This window comes from Conger conger, chromosome 13 (assembly GCF_963514075.1).
Source record: "Conger conger chromosome 13, fConCon1.1, whole genome shotgun sequence".
In the NCBI taxonomy this organism is placed as follows: domain Eukaryota; kingdom Metazoa; phylum Chordata; class Actinopteri; order Anguilliformes; family Congridae; genus Conger; species Conger conger.
The window spans coordinates 42781922-42803581 of NC_083772.1; the positions used below are offsets into that span (position 1 = coordinate 42781922).

At 39.7% G+C, this 21660-nt stretch overlaps 1 protein-coding gene across 1 annotated transcript; it reads right to left on the reverse strand.

Annotated features, from left to right (window-relative positions):
• Nucleotides 1–3543: 3543 nt before the first annotated feature.
• Nucleotides 3544–15451, reverse strand: LOC133107589 (cytochrome P450 2M1-like). Its single transcript, XM_061216575.1, has 9 exons — nt 15260–15451; nt 10569–10731; nt 9443–9592; nt 7398–7558; nt 5975–6151; nt 5290–5431; nt 4623–4810; nt 4392–4533; nt 3544–3728 (listed from the first exon to the last, which is right to left on the reverse strand). Exons 1-9 carry the CDS (start codon nt 15449–15451, stop codon nt 3544–3546), a joined length of 1500 nt encoding a protein of 499 aa, XP_061072559.1.
• Between the last annotated feature and the right edge of the window lie 6209 nt (nt 15452–21660).

The following is a 21660-nucleotide window of genomic DNA, read 5'->3' on the forward strand; positions in this document are numbered from 1 at the left end:
TTTGGCACAAGTACACAGTGAACAGTGAGTATTGTGTTGTGCTTTTCCTCTGATACTGACACATGGGAAGCCTATAGACCTAAGCTTTAGTAAACATCCCAGCTATCCTGAGTTGATTCGTTGACTTGTTGATTTCATTCTATTACCATCCTCGTTGGTCCATGGTTCTGACTTGATTAATACAAATGTACTAAAGTATCACAAACGATGTAGCATGTGTTTGGCTCATAAGTTACTCATGAGCCAAATAAAATCCAAAGTATTGTCTGTAAAATATCTGTCTAATGGTGCATGCGTGTGTGTGCGTGCGTAGGTTATATGCATTTGCGTTTGCGTGCCTGTGTGTTAGAGGAAGGGACCTGTAGGGACCTCAAAACTACATTTCCCACAATCCCACCAGACACTTCCGCGACGTCGACCCCGGCATGATGTCTAGCTACGGTTTAGCCAATACTGTAACAGCGAGAGCAATACCATTTCCCAGTATAGGAGCTGGGACAAGCATTGTCCAGCCTCTCTTTGACTCTTCTTGCCCTTTTCTTCACCTCATCTGGCCCCCGGCTTCTGCAGCGCACCACAAGGCCTTACGCACACGCCTCGCGGGAACTTAAAGTGGCCGATAATGAGTGGAAACTTGTTTGGGTGCCCATGCGAGGACCCTATAGCCCATTAAAAAAAATCTTGCACCGGGGCCCATCCTAACTAGCTGCCGCTGCACCAGTGGTCACTGTGTGGAACAGCCTGGCAGCACGTAGTGCAGGTAGAAACTCCAGACCAGGCTTGATACGGTGCTAGATACTATCTAGCTTTCAGGTAAATTAAGCATTTAATGGCGCACATTAATGGTAGGAAAGTCAAGCATTGCTTGGCTGAATAGCCTGTTTTTGTCATTATCTTATGTTGAGATATTGGGCTCAATAACATCAAACAGCCAAAAAACAGAGATTACAGGAAGCACAGAGGTGACACAAGACACAAGCTGATGTACCTCCAGGATACATCAGCACTGAACACACACACAGATGGATGAATCACAGAGGATTACTCACTTTTCGGAAGTCACAGATTTTGGATGGAACAGAGAGCCAAATATTGTTTGTTTGAACATTCAACACCAGTGCAGAGTATCTAAATATTCAGAGCATTATTAGTATTAATTATTAGAAGGAAGGCTTTTGAATGGTATTATTATTTATACATTTTATTAGAGATGGCTACCCCTTGTGCCTGAGCCAAAAGGAAGTTTTTATAGTTATAGGTAGGAGTACGGTATGCTTTTTTGACGCACTAGCCGCAGTTTAGGTATGCAAGCCGTATATTTTGTTGCACAATCAAGCACACAATGGCATTCACATATTCATTCATTCATTCATTATCCTAACCCGCTTATCCTGAACAGGGTCGCAGGGGGGCTGGAGCCTATCCCAGCATACATTGGGCGAAAGGCAGGAATACACCCTGGACAGGTCGCTAGTCCCCATCGCAGGGCACACACACCGTTCACTCACACACTCATACCCACGGGCAATTTAGACTCTCCAATCAACCTAACCTGCATGTCTTTGACTGTGGGAGGAAACCAGAGTACCCGGAGGAAACCCACGCAGACACAGGGAGAACATGCAAACTCCACACAGAGAGGCCCCGGTCGACCGGGATTCGAACCCAGGACCTCCTTGCTGTGAGGCGGCAGCGCTCCCTGCTGCACCATCCATGCTGCCACATTCACATATTGCACATTAGAAATAATTAGCCAACAAGATACATATCTTGGATAGAAAGCCTTTTGTTTTATATGCTTGAAAGAAGAAGCATCGTTTTGTTTGTATACCTGCAACCTGCTGCTGAAGGGATACAATAACTACCATTTCTGCTGCCGTGCGATGGTACTGCGTATGTGTGTCCGAAGCAGCCGCGGCCGGACAGTGCTCGTATCTATTAGAAACGTTTTGGAAAATACGTCAATTATTTATGAATGAGAAAAAAAAAAAATTTCACATATGTAACATTTATGGCTGGGGTTTTGAGCTAGTGAGTTCACGTCCTTAATATTTTTCACCAGCAAAAGTTTATTTTTTGATAGGTTGGGTCATTTTCAAAGTGATAGATAGTACTGGGCAGCTTAGAATTGCACAAGCAAAGCTATCTGCAATAAAATGAGATTTCAAGCCGTTAACTGAGACGGTTGTCCTGTAATTGAGAAGCCCCATCTGGTGGATTGAAAAGGCATTGCATGTAACAAAGAGAAACTTAAATGTAGCGTTTTTGTAATGTCAAATACGTGATCTCCATAATTTCATAATTACTTCCAAATAAATGCGCCTGTTAACATCACTCCAAATTGTTGAGGTGTAATCTGCCTTTCAGTTGGAAAAAAATTGTAAATCAGGTGTGCAACCACTATTCCATGTGAAATCTACATTTATTATACATATACTGTATAACACAGTGCGAGTAGTGACCCAATCTTTGATATTTTCATGCCAATTTTACTTATATTCAGATAGAATCACAAAACATTTCATTTGTGTTTTAACCATATTGATTAAGTCTCGACATTTATGTATGACTATACACTCACCGAACACTTTATTAGGTATTTATTAGACTTATTTTTTAGCAGCAGTTCTGTGGGCAGAAACTGTTCCCAATCATTCCAAACATAATCAGAAATCAGGTGTTATATATAAAGTGTGTCATCTGTTAACTTCTTGTTTTTTGCTTTACTATTAATCTTGTTAAATGTATATTTTTCTTATTGTGAAAGACAAGACTTTTGCTATTATCCACATAAACATGACTTATCAAGAGGTTACAGTACAGTACATAATGTTGTAGTATTTGTTCTGGTAAACAAAGTGCATTTTAACCATTTCATTTCATAATCATAGTGATGTACAAGGTGTCCAAAAGAGACGGCCAGTGAGTGTTTCAATTTTGCATTCTTTTCTAATTTAATACAAACTTTTAAATTACAAATTGTATTATCAGCATCACAATGTGAGTGAAATGTTGAATAATAAATTTTAAAAATCAGAATTTCATAGCACTTGGTGTGTCCACCTCTTGCTTTAATGGCAGCGTGCACTCAAACTGGCATGGACTCCACAAATTAAGTGCAAAATCTGATGTTATCCCAGCATTATTTCACAATGTTCCAAATTACTGAATACTTGGGTTTTGTCACTCTTCCAATTGTCCCCATAAATGTTCAATGGGGTTGAGGTCAGGTGATTGTGGATTGTGCAGCAATCTTTCTCTTCTGTGGTCTTCAAGCAGTTCTTACAAAGCTTTGAAGTAACTTTAATTTGTTAAAACATTTTCAAAATCCTAAAACTATGATGATTGCATGGGAAAAAAAAGAAAAAAGAAAAGATTTTCAGTGTGGCCTCAGATTTTGGAACCCAACTGTATATCAAAACTAGTTAATTTGAATATATTGCAACCCGACAATATATACTGTATATAGGGTAAAGAGCAAAACCGTAAAGGAGATCACTATTAGTACGGATTTCCCGACACGGCTGAATGCCGGCCCCGGGCCTACTCTCTGAGTCGAGCGTAGCAGCTGTAGGTGCGCGGCAGCCGGCCGAAGCTTGAGCAGGTGGGGCTGACGTCAAGCTCCTCCGGGGGCTGCGTGGCTCTGAAGGAGAACCGCTGGAGCAGGGAGGAGAAGAACAGGAACAGCTCCACCCTGGCCAGCCCCTCCCCAAGGCAGACACGCTTCCCTGGAGACAGGAAGGACAAGCGGTGTGAACATCAGTGTCGCAACATCACTGAACGTCAAAAAGTTAATGGCGGTTTTATTATGAGCCCACTAGGTAGTAGGTGGTAGCAGACGTGGGTCGATTACATAATTGTGTTGGATTCAAATACATTTCTGTGCTTGATTGAGCTTGCCTGGTGCAATTGAGCCAACCAAGTGGCCCAGGTGGTTAGGTTACAAGAGCAATTCATAGGTTCCAATACACCAGACCAGCTCAGTAAAGTGTAGAGAAGTTCCAGTCAAGCTCATGAAAGTATTTAAATCCAAAACTATTACATATTTGACTATTACATACTGAAATGAGTGAAATGGTAGGTGACAAAACCTAATTGAGTACATTTTATACTGACAGCGTACCTGCTGTGCAGTGTTGACTCATAAACAGTAAGGATTGAATTAACACTGAAGGATTCACTATGAACAAAGAGCTCATCACATCAATGTGTGTCGGCTCCTGCATGCCTGATAAAGGGAGAGCTGGAAAAACTTGATGTAATTAATACAGTTGTAATGTTCACTCCATGAGCCATCGCAGCTTGTGGAACCTGCATGGTTGTAGTCACACTGGTTAAAAATCAGGATTTAAAATTTAGGCCTCAAAATAATGAATGCAGAGGAACTCAACCCAGTCCAAATGCCAGGAACGCGTCATTCTTCTTGAATCTCCCGTTCTCATCCAGGAAGTTCTCTGGGTCAAACGCATCCGGGTTTTTCCAATGTTTCGGGTCGGAGAGGACAGAGGACAACAGAGTCAGGACCATCGTACCCTGGAAAAACAAGCAAAACAAAGAGCATGCCGTGACCGGGCACTTCACAGACTCAAACGTCTGGTCACCAGGTCCGCACATGACATCACCTCAGGAAGGAAGTAGCCCTTGAATTCTGTGTCCCTCATCATCTTGTGAGGCACGGAGGTAGGGCTGAGGTCCATAGAGCGCTGGATCTCATGAATGACAGCGTCAGTGTAGGGCATATTCGGCCTGTCCTGGGCTGAGGGGCTTCTGCTGGAACCTACGACTTCATCAATCTCCTTCTGAATCCGCTCTGGAGAGACAAGGACAGTGAATCTTCCACAAAACACCCACAAAGCAGACCCCACAGTTCCCCAGGATTAAGCCTTTAAGGTGTGAGATCACAATGTATGTGATTACAATGGAGACCTTGATCAATTATGTCATTGTTTTGGATTGAAATACTTTTCGACACTTTACTAAGCTTGTCTGGTGTATTGGAACCTACAATATAAAATACTCTCAAAAAGTGCAAACCCCACCTTCTGGTCATCTTGGTTGGCTTAACTGCCAAGGGTTAATGCCCTTGCTCAAGGGCCCGACAGCTTCTTATTGTGGCTACACCGGGGCTTGAACCGCCATCCATCCAGATGGCAGCCACTAAGCTACAGGCTACCCCAATGTAACTATGACTACTGGCAATTAAAATCAATGGAGTTCTAAAACACTTTTCCAAAAATATATTCCAAAGACCTAGTCTTCAAAGGGTAACGGCAGACGGCCCACGTTTACCCTGGATGTGCGGGTACTTCATCATGAGGAGCAGGCCATGCCTCAGTGTGGAGGAAGTGGTCTCTGTTCCTGCTGAGAACAGGTTCCAAATGGAGTTGACCAGGTTGTCAAAGTGGAACTCGCTGCCAGGCTTGTTTTCTTGCTGAGGAGAGGAGAACAGACTCACTGTAGGGATACTGTAACTCATTATTACAGTATCACCACCACAGGATGCACCTCCCTGACAACAACCTAAGGGAGGTATACAGCAGGGGTGCTCAACTCCAGTCCTAGAGGGCCGATCCATCTCAGGATTTTGTTCCAACCAATTGCCTTGTTTTTCATTTGCTGACAGCTCTATACATTCCCCTGGTTTAAGCCTGTACTTGAGCACAGTAAAATCATTAGGGTACACTTGCAGTCTGCAGTTGTAAATAATTAAGACCAGAAGTTGGCACAAAATCCTGAAATGGATCAGCCCTTGTTTTGCACCCCTGGTATACAGTAGTGAACAAAAACATGTGAACAAAACAGTGTTTGAAAAACTCCCCCTCCTAAATTCTCTGCTGGAACATGCAAAAAACAAAATGGTGGACCAATGGGAGCATGTTCATCATCTGCATCGATGGACAGCCTTCAGTAGGTGTGCACAAGCATGTGTGTATTTGTTTCCTAAATACTTTTCTTCTCTCCTTTGCTTGGTTACCTCCAGCATCCGGACCAGGAACGCTTCAATGTAGTCCTGAGGGGAGTTGATGTCAAGGTTGCTGAGGCGATCTTTGGCTTCCTGTTCAAAGTAAGCTTTGACCTTCTCAAGGTGCCCAAAGACCTCATGGTGAGGGCCAGGCAGGAACCAGGTGAGTCTGGGAAACACGTTGAAGAACTGTAGGAGAAACAGGCAAGAGACACTGACATTGTTCCACTGTTACGGAACTGCCAGAGAGAGAGATCCTGTAACAGTCTAAAGCGGATCAAGCTAATGCTAATGCTAACACTTTTCCCGACAGTACTCCCATGCTCTGACAGTGAAGGTCTGCAATTATGTTCATAATTTTACATGTGCTTTGGGTCCATCAAAAGCTGAGCAGAGGTGAATCTCAGTGTACATACAGTATTCATTCTGTTTGCTATCGCTTGTACAGTAAATACAGTATACATGACATTTACAATACAAACACTTAGCAGACACTCTTATCCACAGTGATGAACAGTAGTGGAGAACATCAAGTGTTACTCAGAGGAATACAAAAATATAGCATCTCCAAGAAGGCTCAGTCAATAATTTATATTGTAACAAAAGAAGATACTAGCCAGATACCCTATACTCAGTGATCACTTTATTAGGTAGACCTGTACATCAGCTCGTTTATGCAACTATTTAATCAATTAATCATATGGCAGCAACTAAATGCATAACAGCATTGATCACGTCTGGTCAAGAGGTTGAGCTGTTTTTCAGACCAAATGTCAAGAAATATGAACTAAGTGAATTTGACCATGGAATGATTGTTGGTGCTAGCCAGGGTGGAGTGAGCATCTCAGAAACGGCTGATCTCCTGGGATTTTCACACACAGCAGTCTCTAGAGTTTGCAGAGAATGGTGCGAAAAACAAAAAACATCCAGTGAGCAGCAGTTCTGTGGGCAGAAACATGTTGCTAATGAGAGAGGTCCGAGGAGAAGGGCCAGACTGGTCAAAACTGACAGGAAGGTGACATTAATGCAAATAAGCACACATTCCAACACTGGTATGCAGTAGAGCATCTCTGAACACACAACGATTCAAACCTCTTCAGTGGATAGGCTACAGCAGCTTAATAGACTTAATAAGTCTAAAAAATGAGTCTAATAAATACCTAATAAAGTGGTCACTGAGTGTATATATATAAATAAACTTAGACAGCTAGACCTATAATATTATCCCAAATTAAATCCATGATATGATTGACACAAAACAATATTGTTAGTACTTGGCTGAAAATATAAATGTTATTAAAATAGCTTCACTAAAACATGATTACTTACAGTAATAACCAAAGAAATACATAAATAAATACAATTGTGGACAGTGGTTGCACACAGCATTATTGGGACGTTATGGGACGTTAACCGATGAAGTACTTGGACACACCTGTCCTCTGGAGCTGCTGAGAAAATGAAAGTACCCATCAATGCCCTGCTGGAGGAACTTGAACTGCTGGTCATCATATTCAAACCTCTTGCCAAAGACGATGGAGCAGATGACATTGGACACGGCATTGCATAACAAATTGTGTGGGTTGAAGGCAGAATCTGGAAAAGAAGGTTTGTATGGTGTTTTGGATTCAAAAATAAATATTTTAAAACGGCAATACATGCATGTTACAGGATCATGACTGTTTTTTAAATATGTCTAAATGTAAATGAGACAGTTGTGGTTTTGGATGGCACTTGTGAGGTATAGGAACTTAAAACTTATCCTGGAGTCAGGTATTCATATGGATAAATATTGACAGTGGGGGGAAAATAAGAGTGCAGCATTCTATAAAATTGACCACCTCTGTCTGCTTCCTCTGTGCCTGCTCTCTGTTGCCATGCCTGCCTAGGACACCATTACACACAATACTGTCCATAACATTCTGAAAATATGGCCACTTACATAATACCCCCAAAACAAACACATACAACTGACAACTGTCCTGGAAGTTGCAGATTAAAATGTATACGAAAACACCAACATTTTGGGAAATAGACCTTTTTTTTCAACCTACCCAGACATAAACAAGATTTCATTTTCACACATTCACGGGCTCAGTTCCCATGTTAGCATAATGTGTTAGCTTTGCATACAGACTTGAAGCCTATCAGTCAGTAGCCACCTCTTTTAAAGTGAAGAAATACACCTTAAAGCAACTCCAAAGCAGTCTTATTTACACAAGGTATCATGTGTATTTGAAATACATGTGAAAATATCTAAGTCTGGAAAATGTTTTGGTGTTTGCCTTTAATGACAAGCTGGGGATCTTAGAGGAAGTGTAGGAAACATTGTTTTAGGATATGGGACATGGAAGACAGGGACAGGTTCTCTGGCAAGGCCAATGACTGTTTCTTTCGCTCCTTAAAAATCCAAAGCAGGTCGTTCAAATACTTGCTGAAGCCCTTATCAGTGTGCACATGTCCGGGGCATTATGGTATCTCATCTCCTCGAAGATTTCACTGCCTCTCTGAAGAAACGCTAGGACTCAAATCTATTCAGAGTGCCAGGGTCCAGTGTAGCCACACATACCAGAGGGCCAGTATTGCCTTTGTTTAGGAGCCAGTCAGTTTGGGATGAATGTTTTAGGTGGATCCACTGCTTAAAGCAGAGTTCAGCATCGTTTGTGCTGTGTAAATTTCAGGCAGCAGTATATTTCAGTTTTGTAGAGGTATTCAGTTACTCAGTTCAATCAAATAAAATATTTATGGTAAGTGTGGTGCTTGGCATGCCACTCGTGTTCAGCATTGACAATGCTGAACACTAAACAATTACAGTTATTGTTGAAACCGCTGGGTTCAGACACAAATAGACTTACTTCCCACTTGCACAGGAATGGAGGAAAAGTCTTGAATAAGTATTTGGACATCAGCTGAACTAAACTACAATCAAGCAACTTCCAATACCCCAAATAGCATGGCTGCTGGTTATATGCTGTTTTGTAGTCCTAGTGCTCCATGAGCTTATTTGTTTCACAATTCTTAGGATAGTTTCTGGGGGTTATGGTTTAGTGAAAAGTGTCAAAGTTCACTCAGTTTCAAAGTCCCTCAGCATTTACAGAAAAAACATTTAATCCTGTGGAATATGCTAAGTAATCCTTGCCATAAGAAACAACTGAATCCTGATGGCCAACTTCTCATAAACAGGGAACAGTGATGACGTTCAAAATCAGAAGATCACTGAGGTTAAATCAGAAACTCAGGCACATCTGAAATTCTAACTGCATCATCATCATGTGATCTACAGGACTACTGTTTTGGATTAAAGCATGCCATGTGATTTCAAGAACTACTTCAGGCATATCCGGAATCTAAAATATGGTGCTGGCATTGTCACAAGATTAAAAGGAACTTCATACAATAAAGCACGCTTGGGTTGGTATTGAACGAATGCTACAGATTACAGACTATGCTTTAAGATCAATGGGTCATCCAAAAGCTTACCTCCATGGTCACTGAAGGCTTTGACCAAAAACCCGGCCTCCTCATGTACCCTCTCTTCAATGGTTCTGCGCCCCATCCCAAAGTTCTTCAGGGTCATCAGGGAGAACCTCCGCAGGTCCTTCCACCGGGCTCCATTGCTTGCCAACAGCCCTGTCATCACAGCATGCTTTCACCATTATGTACATATATACAGTGAGCTCCATAATGTTTGGGACAAAGACATTTTTTTTCTTGATTTGGCTCTTAAATTGGCACGATTTTAACCACAATTCACATGGCTTTTATTAAAAGGTGATTTCAGGGGAAAAAAAACCCCAACACATGTCCAACAGACCACAAACAGTTTTTGAGGCAGGCCAATGACTACTGTCCACATAAAGACTTTGTGAACAGGTCTACAGAGGCTACACTACAAGATCTCTAAAAAAAACTATTTAACCACAAAAACAGGACGACCAGGTTACATTTGCTAAGAAGCACCTAAAAGAGCCTGCAAAGTCTCCAAACCCATTGGACAGTGCATCATCCTATAGTAAGACAATGATCCCAAAGATAATGCTAAAGCAACAAAGGAGTTTCAAACCCAAAAACTGGACAATTATTGACTGGCCGAATCATTCACTTGATCAGAATCAAATTAAATATGTGTTTCATATGCGGAAGAAAAAACGTATGGCAACTAGCCCCTGAAACAAGCAGCAACTGCTGCAATACACACCTGGCAGAGCATCGCCAGAGAAGTTACTCAATACCTGGTGATGTCAATGGGTCTCAATTCAAGCAGTCATTGCATGCAAAGGATATGCAACAAAGTACTAAACATAACACTTTATTTACATACTATTAATATAATTCAGAGAAATGGGGTAGCTATGAATGAAAAGTACTGTAAATTCTACACTGTGAAACCGAAGTGTGTAAAGATGCCCTTTAACCACATGTGAATTATTTGATTATAAATCTACAATTGTGTAAATATGTGAATGGTCTTGTCTCCAGTGTTAAGGAAGGAGAACAATTTTGTTATAGATTTGACCATGACTGCCTCAATATTGGCAGTGCAGATTTTTAAAACATATTCACAACGTTTCATGACAGCGTATAATTGAGTTCAGCAGTCACTCACCGTAACCGTTGGTGACTTGGAGGAGTACAGGATAGAGAGCGCGGCCGCCAAACTCCTCCCCTTGGTTCACCAGAGCTTCCTTTAGGGTCTGATACCCAGCCAGCACAATGACTGGTTTGGGACCAAGCCACACAGTAAAGACTGAGCCATACTGCTCACTGAACTGAGGAGGGAGGAGAGAGACACTGATAGTGTATTCTTATCTGTATTATTATTGCTATTAATAATAATGGAGCAGTAGTGCATATGGACCAAATTTCCTGATGATTGGATCTTCTTTAGTCCATTTAATATGATAAAGGGAACACACAGAGACACAAGGAGAACACAGAAAGGGCCCTGGCTGGATTTGAACCTGGCACTTCCTTGCTGGAAGGCAACCATGCAACCGCTGGACCAGCATGTAGTTCTGGCAATGGCAAAATAAAAAGTGAAAAATTAACTATTTAAAATTGCAGCCAATTTATGAATTGGGCGATCCATAGGGACCAGGAATGTGTCAGGTCCATAGGGACCAGGGACTAGGGACCAGGAAGGTGCCCATTCAGTTGTAGCAAAGAAAAATAATACATAAAAAAAAGAACAAAAAGAGCTTTGTTCTGGGACCCTTAATACTAACAACAATTATTATTATTATTATCAATTATATTACTATACAGACCCCTCCAAAAGGATTGGAACAGCAAGGCTTTTGTTTTTGCAATACACTGAATACATTTAGGGTTGACAGAATTTCAGCTTTTATTTCCTGGTTAATACACCAAATGTGTAATGTGTTAAACTACTTGGGACATAGCACCTTTGGTATCAGACCACGCTATTTTTAGATGGGCAAAAGTATTGGAACAGAGAGTATTTATGTAGATGAAAGTAAGTAACACTTAATATTTGGTAGCATATCCCTTGCTTGTAATAACTGCATCAAGCCTGCGATCCTTAACCCATTACCATCACAAAACTGTTTCATTCTTCTTTTACGGCAGCCACTTTCAGTTGTTGTTTGGTGGTGAAATGCGTTAAGGTCTGGTGACTGACTTGGGCAGTCTAAAACCTTCCACGTTTTCCCCCAACTGAAGCCCTTTGTTGTGTTGGCAGTGTGTTTGTCATTGTCTCGCTGCAAGTTCCTCCCAATTAGTTTGGACACATTTCTCCGTGAATTGGCAGACAGAATGACTTCAGAATTCATCCTGCAGCGACCATCACGAGTTACGTCATCAATAAACTTGAGCCCTCTCCAGAAGCACCTATGCAAGCCCAAGCAATGACGCTTCCTCCACCATGCATCACAGATGAGCTTGTATGTTTTGGATCATGAGAAGATCCCTTCTTTCTCCACACTATGGCCTTTCCATCACTTTCATCGAGGTTAATCCTGGTCTCATCGCTCCATAAAACTTTGTTCCAGAACTTTTGTCGCTCATCTCTGGACTTCTTGCAAATTGTAATCTTGCTTGTTACTACTGATGAGTGGCGTGGATCTTGTGGCATAGCCATGTTTTGTGGCTTTTCTTCACAGCTCTCACAATGTTTCTGCCATCAACTGCTGTTGTGTTCCTTGGTCGACCTGTTTCGATGTCTGTTGCTCAGTACGGCAGCATTTATTTCTTTTTCAGGACATTCCAAGTTGTTGCGCAACCTTTTCTCAATGCTTGTGCAATGGATTTACCCTCTTTTCTAAGCTTCATAATTGCTTGCTTTTCTCCTAAAGACAGCTCTCTGGTCTTTATGTTGGTTCATCTTTTCTAACACAAATGCAGTCTTCACAGACAAAACCCAAGGCTAAAACAAAGAGTAGACATTCAGAACTGTTTATTGTTTAACCATTCATTTTAACTCCTGAACTGGGCAACAAGAAACACCTGTTCCAATACTTTTGTTCACACAAAAATTGGTCTGATACAAATGGTGATATGTTCTAAGCAGTTTAACAAATCTAGATAAAAATACCAGAAAATAAAGAAATTTGGACCAGTCAACCCATGTACATCTTTTGACCTCCAACTCAATTGTCTTCAGTGTATAGAAAAAACAAAGGAATTGACCTTATACTGTTCCAATACTTTCTGAGGGGACTGTATATAGGTATATTTTTATTTTTATTCAGAATTGTAAGTGATAACATTACATATCAATAACAAATAACTGATGGATTAGCTGTCAGAAGGGCTTGCTCAGTGGATATTTTTAAACGGCAACTGAAAATATACCTTTTTAAACTAGCTTATAGCTAGCAGCACTGCTTTTTTGTCTGAATAATTTGTTTTAAGTGTAACCTAGTCTTTTGTACATTTAAGTCAAGCTGAGCTTTGAGCAGTGGGCACATGGTGTGTAGCCTAGTCTTTGAAGGGTTTGGTGGTCGGAAGCTTAATCGTCTATACCTTTTATTGTTGTGAGAACCTTGTGGTATGTAAAGTCATTTTGAGTGACTTTTTTTTCAACAGTGACAACAGTGAAATGAACAAGGGTTAATGTGTAACACATTAAGCAGTAATATGTAAGTGGAGCAGATTAAGTGCCATGGAAGATTTTTAACTATAGGGCCATTTATGTTTGTGTTAACCATTATGTGCTGGGGATGAATAATTACACAGCACTGACAGTGGCCATGTTTGCAGCATTAAAATACTTAAGAAACAATAAGTTACATTTCGGTAAGTGTGACAACATGTTATATACAGTCCCCTCCAGAAGTATTGGAACAGCAATGTCAATTCCTTCGTTTTTTCTATACACTTTTTGTATAGAATTGAGTTTGAGTTGAGGTCAAATTATATATATATGAGATAACTTTTCAGCTTTTATTTCCTGGTATTTTATCTAGATTTATTAAACAACTTTAGGGTGACAGGTGAATATGAATGTCTACTCTTGGTTTTAGCCTTGTGTTTTGCCAATTTGTTTTCGAAAAGATAAACCAACATGAAGACCAGAGAGCTGTCTGGGAGAAATGCAAGCCATGCTGAGGCTTAGAAAAGTTCTGGAACAAAGTTTTATGGACTGATGACCTTCTTGTGGATGTCTGACCACTTTCAAGCGGAGACTGAAGACTCATCTCTTCAGGCTGCACCTTTTTCCCTCCCTACCTCACCACCATGTTCAGCCTTATGCATGCCATAGATTATAATGGCATTTTTATAATATCATTTTTCTGAATGGGCAGCAAAAACTGTAAAGTGCTGAACTACAAAATTTGGCAGGTAGGTTTACATCACAGTACATCACAGTGACACCTGTTAGCCCCATGGTGACGCTGTAGTGCAGCAATTTATGTTTTAGCCCATGACTCCTGAACTGTTTGGGCTAGAATGGAATTTTATCTCAACCAAAAATGTATTCAGTGCATTGCAAAAACAAAGGAATTGGCCTGTGTGTGCCTTCAAGGCTGTGTGATCATGCAAAACTGGTTGGGTGACACTGTTTCCATCCAGCAAAGTTCACTGATGCTGTAGTTTTTTTGTATTTTTACATTTGTATTGTGTAGAAATAGTATTTTAACTGAGACTTTACACATGTTCTGAAGGCAGCTATAGTGGTATTGGGGTGAAGGATCATATACAGTATTTAAGGCTTTCCTCTTGCAGTGGGACTTTGAACCTGTGCCCTAAAGACAATGTTCAAAGGTGGATGAGTTTTTTCTGTTAATGTATGATCTTTTTTTATTGTCCAATGACAACTGTTGTGGTCCTACACAAATGGGGGGGGGGGGGGGGGGGGGAGATGAAACAATAAATGTGTGGTTAAAGTGCAGACTGAGGGTTGTGGATATTTACATTGGGTGATGCATGTAGGAATTACATCCCTTTTTAGATGTAAAAAGCCCCCCCTCCCCGTTTTAGAAGACCAAAAGTAATCGGACAGTTGGCTTCTCAGCCGCTTCTGAATAGTCGGGGGTATTCAATCATTTCCTGAGTGCAGGTATAAGAAAGCTGTCAGTAACTGTCTTCATTTTAGGCTTTTGATTGCCTTTGGAGTCTGTAATTTGTGTTGGTCAACAGGAGGCCCAGAGTTGTGCCAATGACAGTCAAGGAAGCTTTTCCTACAAGGAACACCCCTCAAATTAAAGGGGACAATCGGCACTTTAACCTCACATTTATTGTTTCTAATGCCCTGGACTACAGAACCAAAAGAACAGAAATTGTACCAACTAATTACACATGGACTGCACTGTATATGGTGTCTGACAACTATTTTTTTTTATGGCTACAGCTGTCTGCCAATAGCGCAAAAAGACTAGTTTGAAAATGCACACGCTCGTGCTCATTGTAAATACGTTAGAGAAGACAAATGCCGAATGTTACAGAACAATTTCAATTAATTCGATGGCAAAGAAGGATATACAATTGTATTCTAAGTATAAATATAACACGTAATTGGCAACCTCCACGCAGTCGTCTAAAGTCTGTCTTCAGCCACCACAGCAGAGCAAAGCCCCCCTCCATTACGATAATGCTCTGTAAAAATCCAGCCTTCTATCAATTATTCAGCTAACAGTCGTACTACGTTGTGCTACTTTAATAACGTTACATTAGCCCAAGTGTTCTTACTTCGCATTTAAATATACAAACTTGTTTTCTATTAAACAACCATAATATGACCACATTCTCTTAACTGCTTCTATCTGTATAGATTCGTGACGTAATTCATTGCTTTTTTAAAACTAATTCTAGTTGAGAAATTATAGGCTGACTCACCTCTAAATATGACTTGTAGGGTTGTTTTAAATCCACCTGGAAAATGTTTCCTAGGATGGGAACTGGGGTGGGACCTGGCGGCAGTCGGGATCTGCTGCTTTCTTTTCCACGATTCTTCCAAAATAATGCAAGGACTATGAGACCCAACAAAACAGAGAGTAAATTGTTCAACACAAGGATTAAACAATCCATTTTCTAAAACTAATTTAAATAGTAGACGAAGGTTAAAATGTTCTGTTCTGTTCTTGTCTTAGTTTTAAGGCAAAACCTCTGCGCATATTCCTGCATGCATGCTATATCGACTGTGACTGTGACTGTGACTGTAATTACTTCAATTACGTTCAGTAATTGAGCGAACATAACGATTCGCTCAATATTTAGCCTACGTTCAATAGGCTATGGAAAAAAATTATTACCCGAGGCTATTTATTTTCTGCTCTTTCATCATAATGATAGTGCAGCATTTTAATATCCACATTTCTGATGAATGTGAATGTCATTCAAAGATTAGGCTTAAATGTTCATGAAACAGTAGATTTTCGTGAATTCGTTTGCTAACCTGAATAAAAGTTCTGAGACTTATTTAGATAATTATTCCGATTATTGCCATCTTTGTTCAACAATCTCACGTTGTAGTTATTACTTTATCATGATCATTATAGGCTATATAGGGGAAACCGGGGAACAACGAAACACTTTTAGCTTTTCGCTTAATTAAAAAATATATACACATATTAGAAGAAATATTTTTCATCCAGAAAGAAGATGCGTCAAACCATCGGTACAGTTCTAGGATATTCCTGGCGATTAGAGTTCAGTCGAAAGTAGCGGGATTATCTTTATTAACGAACGGTTCAATGATGGGGCTAATCAATTAACCACGAAGTTGCCTAGCCAACACTTATCAAAAAAGATGAGTCACTGTGTAATCTACCGCATTAGCTTTCAGAATGACCTGCAATACAGGGTTCGCGCAAGATGGCGGCGTGACGAGTCAGCTCTAAAAAGACGAGGTAAAGGGTAGCAGCCATAGCCATGCTAGCGAGCATGATTATGAAGGCATGAACTGTAACCTGTGGGTGGAAGACAAAGATGAGTTTCCTCCATTGCCCCTCCTTACAAGAAGCTTACGACCTCTCATGGCCAAGATAGTGATCTCGAGTCTGGTGGTAGTGGCGGCACGGATGGTTCATTGCCGCCTCACAGCAAGGAGGTCCTGGGTTCAAATCCCCGTCGGCTGGGGCCTCTCTGTGCGGAGTTTGCATGTTCTCCCCGTGTCTGCGTGGGTTTCCTCCGGTTAAGATAATGGATGGATGGAGTCTGGTGGTAGCTTTCGCACCCTGATCGACCTTATCAACTTAAGAAGTGATGCAATTGAGAAGATGGTGGACGCTGTTGGTGTCGAAATGAGGGGCATAAAGGAGAAGATGGTCTGCATTGAAAAACGTGTGGAGAAAAGTGAGGAAAGTACTGCGAAATGCATGGATAGAGTGTTAGACTTGGAACATTACGGTTGTGGGTGGAACTTAAGGCTCTATGGTGTACCAGAAACTGAAAGGGAGGACGTGCGTGCGGAGGTGGTCAGTGTGTGCCAGGAGGTACTCCCATCCGAGAGGGACAGGATTCCTGATGCCATAGATGTCGCTCATCGTGTGGGGACACAGCGCCGAGACGACCCAAAACCCCCCGGTATCATCCTCAGGTTCATCTCCCGGCGACACAGGGATGCAGTGTGGAAAGCTGCCAAGAACAGTGCTTTTCTCCAGAGCAAGAAACTGCGCTTCACTGAGGACTTGACAAAGGAGGACAGAGAAAACAGGAATAAACTGTGGCCTGCAATACAGAAAGCGCGCGAGGAGGGGAAATCTGCCTACTTTGTGGGAGGAAGAGGATTCATAAATGGCTCAGAAATCCGTCCATAGGCATGTCTAGCCTTGCTGTTCACCAAGGGGAGGTCTACAGGTTTGGTCTTCTCTGATTCAAAGATCTAAAGGTTGCCCACTGTAACTGCATGGGGGTGCATATAGCCTCCCATTGAGGAACAATTGTTTTTTACTTTTTTCAGGAGGCTAATTTGTACTATTTTGCCTCTGCTCAGTAGGCATGTTTTGGTTGGTAGGCTATCTCTTTTTTCATTGCTCTCAAAATGTGAAGAAGCCACTTTTACAGCCACTTTATTTTATTTTATTATTATTATCAAAATGATAGGCTATTTTTGTTTACAGTTTAAGGAGGCCTTTGCTCACTCAGGCACTTTGTTTAGTTAGGCTGTCTAATATATATTTTTTATTATTGTTTTCTATTACTCAAAAGGTGAAGAAATACAGCCAACTTTACTTTTATTGAAATATTTAGCCAAATATGCTCAATTATAATTATAATTTAGTGCTGATCTCAGTGTTACGATTCTAGCTCAGCTTATCTCAAAGTCTAGTTCAATCATAACCACAGTATCTGTTCATTACTGTTTGTTTTATTCTGTCAACTTTATCTTTTGTATCACTTAACGCTAGGGGGTTGCGTAATAATGTTAAGCGTATTTCTCTTTGCTAAGCAGTTTAGGTCAGATTTTTTCTATGCACAAGAATCTCATTCCATCTTGGATGATGTCAACTTTTGGAGATCACAATGGGGTAACTCCATATGGCTTTCTCACGGTACAGAACGCTCAGCTGGGGTAGCTATTTTAAAGAATAGGTTTAATGGCGATGTCCTTCTTACAGAATGTGATCGGGCTGGCCACTTTATCTGTCAAGCTATCAAATACAATGATCTCATTTTCATTGTGGCCAATATTTATGGATACAACACAAAAGTGGAAAATGATAATTTGATTATATCCATTGAGAGTATATTGGTAAAATGGTTAGATAAATTTCCTAATAGCACTTTATTATTAGGAGGCGATTATAACACTATTTTTGATGGTAGTAAGGATAAATGGGCACCTAGACAGTCAAATAGAACAAATACTAATCTTATAGACTTTATGGATAGATTTGGCCTTGTGGATATTTGGAGAGCGAAGTATCCTGATAGTAGAACATTTACTTGGAGCAACAAAACAGGCTCGAGTCAGTCGAATCGCCAGTTTGTCACAGAAAAATTTGTTATCTGAGGAGGAGAAACTGGAACTAGCTAATTTGCAAGTAAAATTAGATGAATTATACAGCCATAAAGCTAAAGGTGCATTTATCAGGTCTAGAACAAGATGGCTCGAAGAAGGGGAACAAAATTCACATTACTTTTTTAATTTAGAAAAACATCATTCTAGTAACAATAACATTAACAAACTGAATATTAATGGGGTGGTCACAGAGGATTACAAAGTGATTTCTAGTTACTGTAGTGATTTTTACAAAGAATTATATAGCTTTAAATTTTGCCAAGAATCTGCTGATACCTTTTTGAACTCACTTACAGTTAAATCCATTGATAAAAATGATGTGGAGTTTTGTGATCGACCTATCACACTTGAGGAGATAAAGAACGCAATTACTGTTCTAAAAAACAACAGATCTCCGGGTACCGGTGGCTTGGTTTCAGAGTTTTACAAATCATTTGCGGATGAACTGGCTCCTTTTTTTTTTGAAGTCTTTATAGAATGTATAGAAAAAGAACGTCTTCCGACCACTATGACCCAGGGGTTAACTACTTTAATTCCAAAGCCCAACAAAGACACATTATTGATTGATAATTGGTGTCCGATTTGTTTGCTCAATAATGATTATAAGATATTTGCTCTACTATTGGCTAAGAGACTTAAGAACGTGTTAGACTCGATTATTGATGAATCACAGTCAGGATTCATGACAAAAAGACACATAACGAACAACATTAGACTAGTCCTGGACATTCTACATTATTCAGACTTGATCGACGATAATGGCTTTATTCTATTCTTAGACTTTTATAAAGCCTTCGATACAGTGGAGCATCAGTTTATTTTTCAGTCTCTAAAGAAATTTGGCTTTGGTGATTATTTCTCTACGGCTATAAAGACTTTATACATAAACTGTAATAGTTCTGTTAAATTGATGGGTGGTACATCCCCTAGATTTAATCTATCTAGAGGAATTAGACAAGGTTGCCCCACTTCCCCATATCTCTTTTTGCTAGTTTCTCAGCTTTTGGCAGACCATATTAAATCTAGTGCGGTGAAAGGTATCTCTCTCTGTCATAGAGAATTAGTCATGACTCAGCTGGCTGATGATACCACTCTATTCTTGCAGAATGAAAACCAGATCCCTGTCGCCTTTGAAGTAATTAAGGAGTTTTCAAAGGCTTCTGGTCTGCACTTAAATATAAAGAAGTGTGAACTTATGGCCATTAAGGAGTGCTCTAAGTCTGTCCTCTATAGTATTCCAATAAAGAGCGAAGTTCTATATTTAGGCATAGTGATCACTAAGGATCAACAGAGGAGAATCTCTTTAAATTTTGATCCTGTTTTGGAAAGAACTCAAAGAAAATTGAATCTTTGGCTCTTAAGGGATCTCTCCTTGAGAGGAAGAGTCTTAATTACTAAGGCAGAAGGAATATCTCGGCTGACTTATGCTGCTTTGGCTCTCCAAGTTGATGATAAATCAATAAAAAGGATTGATAAAATGCTTTGCGATTTTATATGGAAAAATAGGACACATTACTTGAAGAGAACTGTGGTCATGAACTCGTATGAAAATGGTGGGCTTAACTTTTTGGATTTTTGCACGTTAAATAATACATTTAAGATAAACTGGCTGAAGCAATTTTTCAAAAACCCTAACTCCATTTGGAATGTTGTTCCTTTCCATATATTATCGAAACTAGGTGGTTTAAACTTTTTTCTTATTTGTAACTATAAGATTGATAAAGTCCCTGTGAAATTGTCTGCCTTTCATCGCCAGGCTTTCTTGTCATGGTCCCTCATCTACAAACACAACTTTTCACCTCATAACTATTTCATTTGGAACAACAAGGACATTTTATATAAAATCTCTTTTTATATAATATTGGTTTGATAATAACATTGTATTGGTTGATCATTTATTTAATAGGGATGGTCTTCTTTTTACCTATGAAGAATTTCTGTTAGAATATAATATCCCTGTAACACCTGGGGATTATGCTAAAGTCTTTGGTGCAATACCCTCTGGAGTTTGTATGCTGTTCAGATCTCAGCCAAGGATTAATGTCAGACCGTTATGTCCAACAGACACTCCCATAGGTAAAATGTGTTTTTCAAGTACTGGAGGTAATAACAACAGATCAATAAGAGCTTTGTTTCAGAGAGATATTACTGTTTTACCATATGTCATTTCATTCTGGAACCGATTTGTGGATGAAATGGTATGGAAGAGAGCCTGGCTTTGACCTAATCGATACTGAATCACCAATAAGATTAAAGAAATTTCATTTAAACTCATTCATAGATTCTACCCAGCTAAAGGCTATATTAATGATAGGTTTAAGAAAGACATTGATGTTACTTGTAGCTTCTGTAATGGAGGCCCGGAAAATGTTGTTCATTTATTTTGGCATTGTCCAAGTGTGAAAATGTTCTGGCGTAATCTGTGTATGTTTATTTCTGAAAATATTGATGAAAGTTTTGTCCTATTTTGGAAGAATGTATTGTTTGGTTTCTTGGATAATAGTATTCAGAAAAACACTTGTATGTACATGATTAATCTTATCATTATATTGGCCAAATTCCATATTCATAAATGTAAATTTACAGGTAGAAAACCATGTTTCATTGTATTTAACAGAGAATTAGAACAATACATTAATTCAATTCGACACTTTAAGAAACAGAAAGCAATCAAAACTATAGCTGCATGTAATAGGTTAAAAATATTTCTTTAGATCTTCACCCCCCCTAGCGTTAAATATAATTTTTTATTTTATTGTTCTGAGTATATATTTTGTATTTTGTATTCTTTTATTTTGCCGTACTTGCTATGTATTTTAAAAGGAAAAATTATTGTTTGATGGCACGTCATAACAAGTACATGCTTTTTTGTAATTTGATTTATTATTAATAAAAAAAAATAAAAAATAAAAAATAAAAAAAAGACCTGCAATACCAATTTACAATCTACACATTGCAGATAATTTCCACCCCAGTTGGATTTCGTAATGCAAATATAATGGAATGTTTAACGCATAGGCTACTAAATAATAATATATCATTGGGGAGAGCTGGGTATATCTGACGGTACAGAGTATTTTGTGAATTAATCGTATTGATAGCCTACTGAAGGAAAATCGGGGGGAAGTCTCTGCCACTGCATAGTGATTAAAACTGATTCTTGTAAATTGTATTCATCATTCAACACGATGTGATGAAGCCACGTGTTAATTCCGATTGATTAGTCAGATCATCGACACATTTGTTAATCAAGGAAAATTAAAGAAAACTGTTT

Bases quoted from the DNA above. Each gene is read 5' to 3' on its own strand.
- LOC133107589 (XM_061216575.1), bottom strand. From the start codon at position 15,451: ATGGATTGTTTAATCCTTGTGTTGAACAATTTACTCTCTGTTTTGTTG. The intron at 7,559-9,442 runs GTAAGCTTTTGG...CTTCTTTTCCAG, and splicing joins AGCCTTCAGTGACCATGGAG to ATTCTGCCTTCAACCCACAC. The intron at 4,811-5,289 runs GTAAACGTGGGC...TTGTCTCTCCAG, and splicing joins GAAGTACCCGCACATCCAGG to AGCGGATTCAGAAGGAGATT.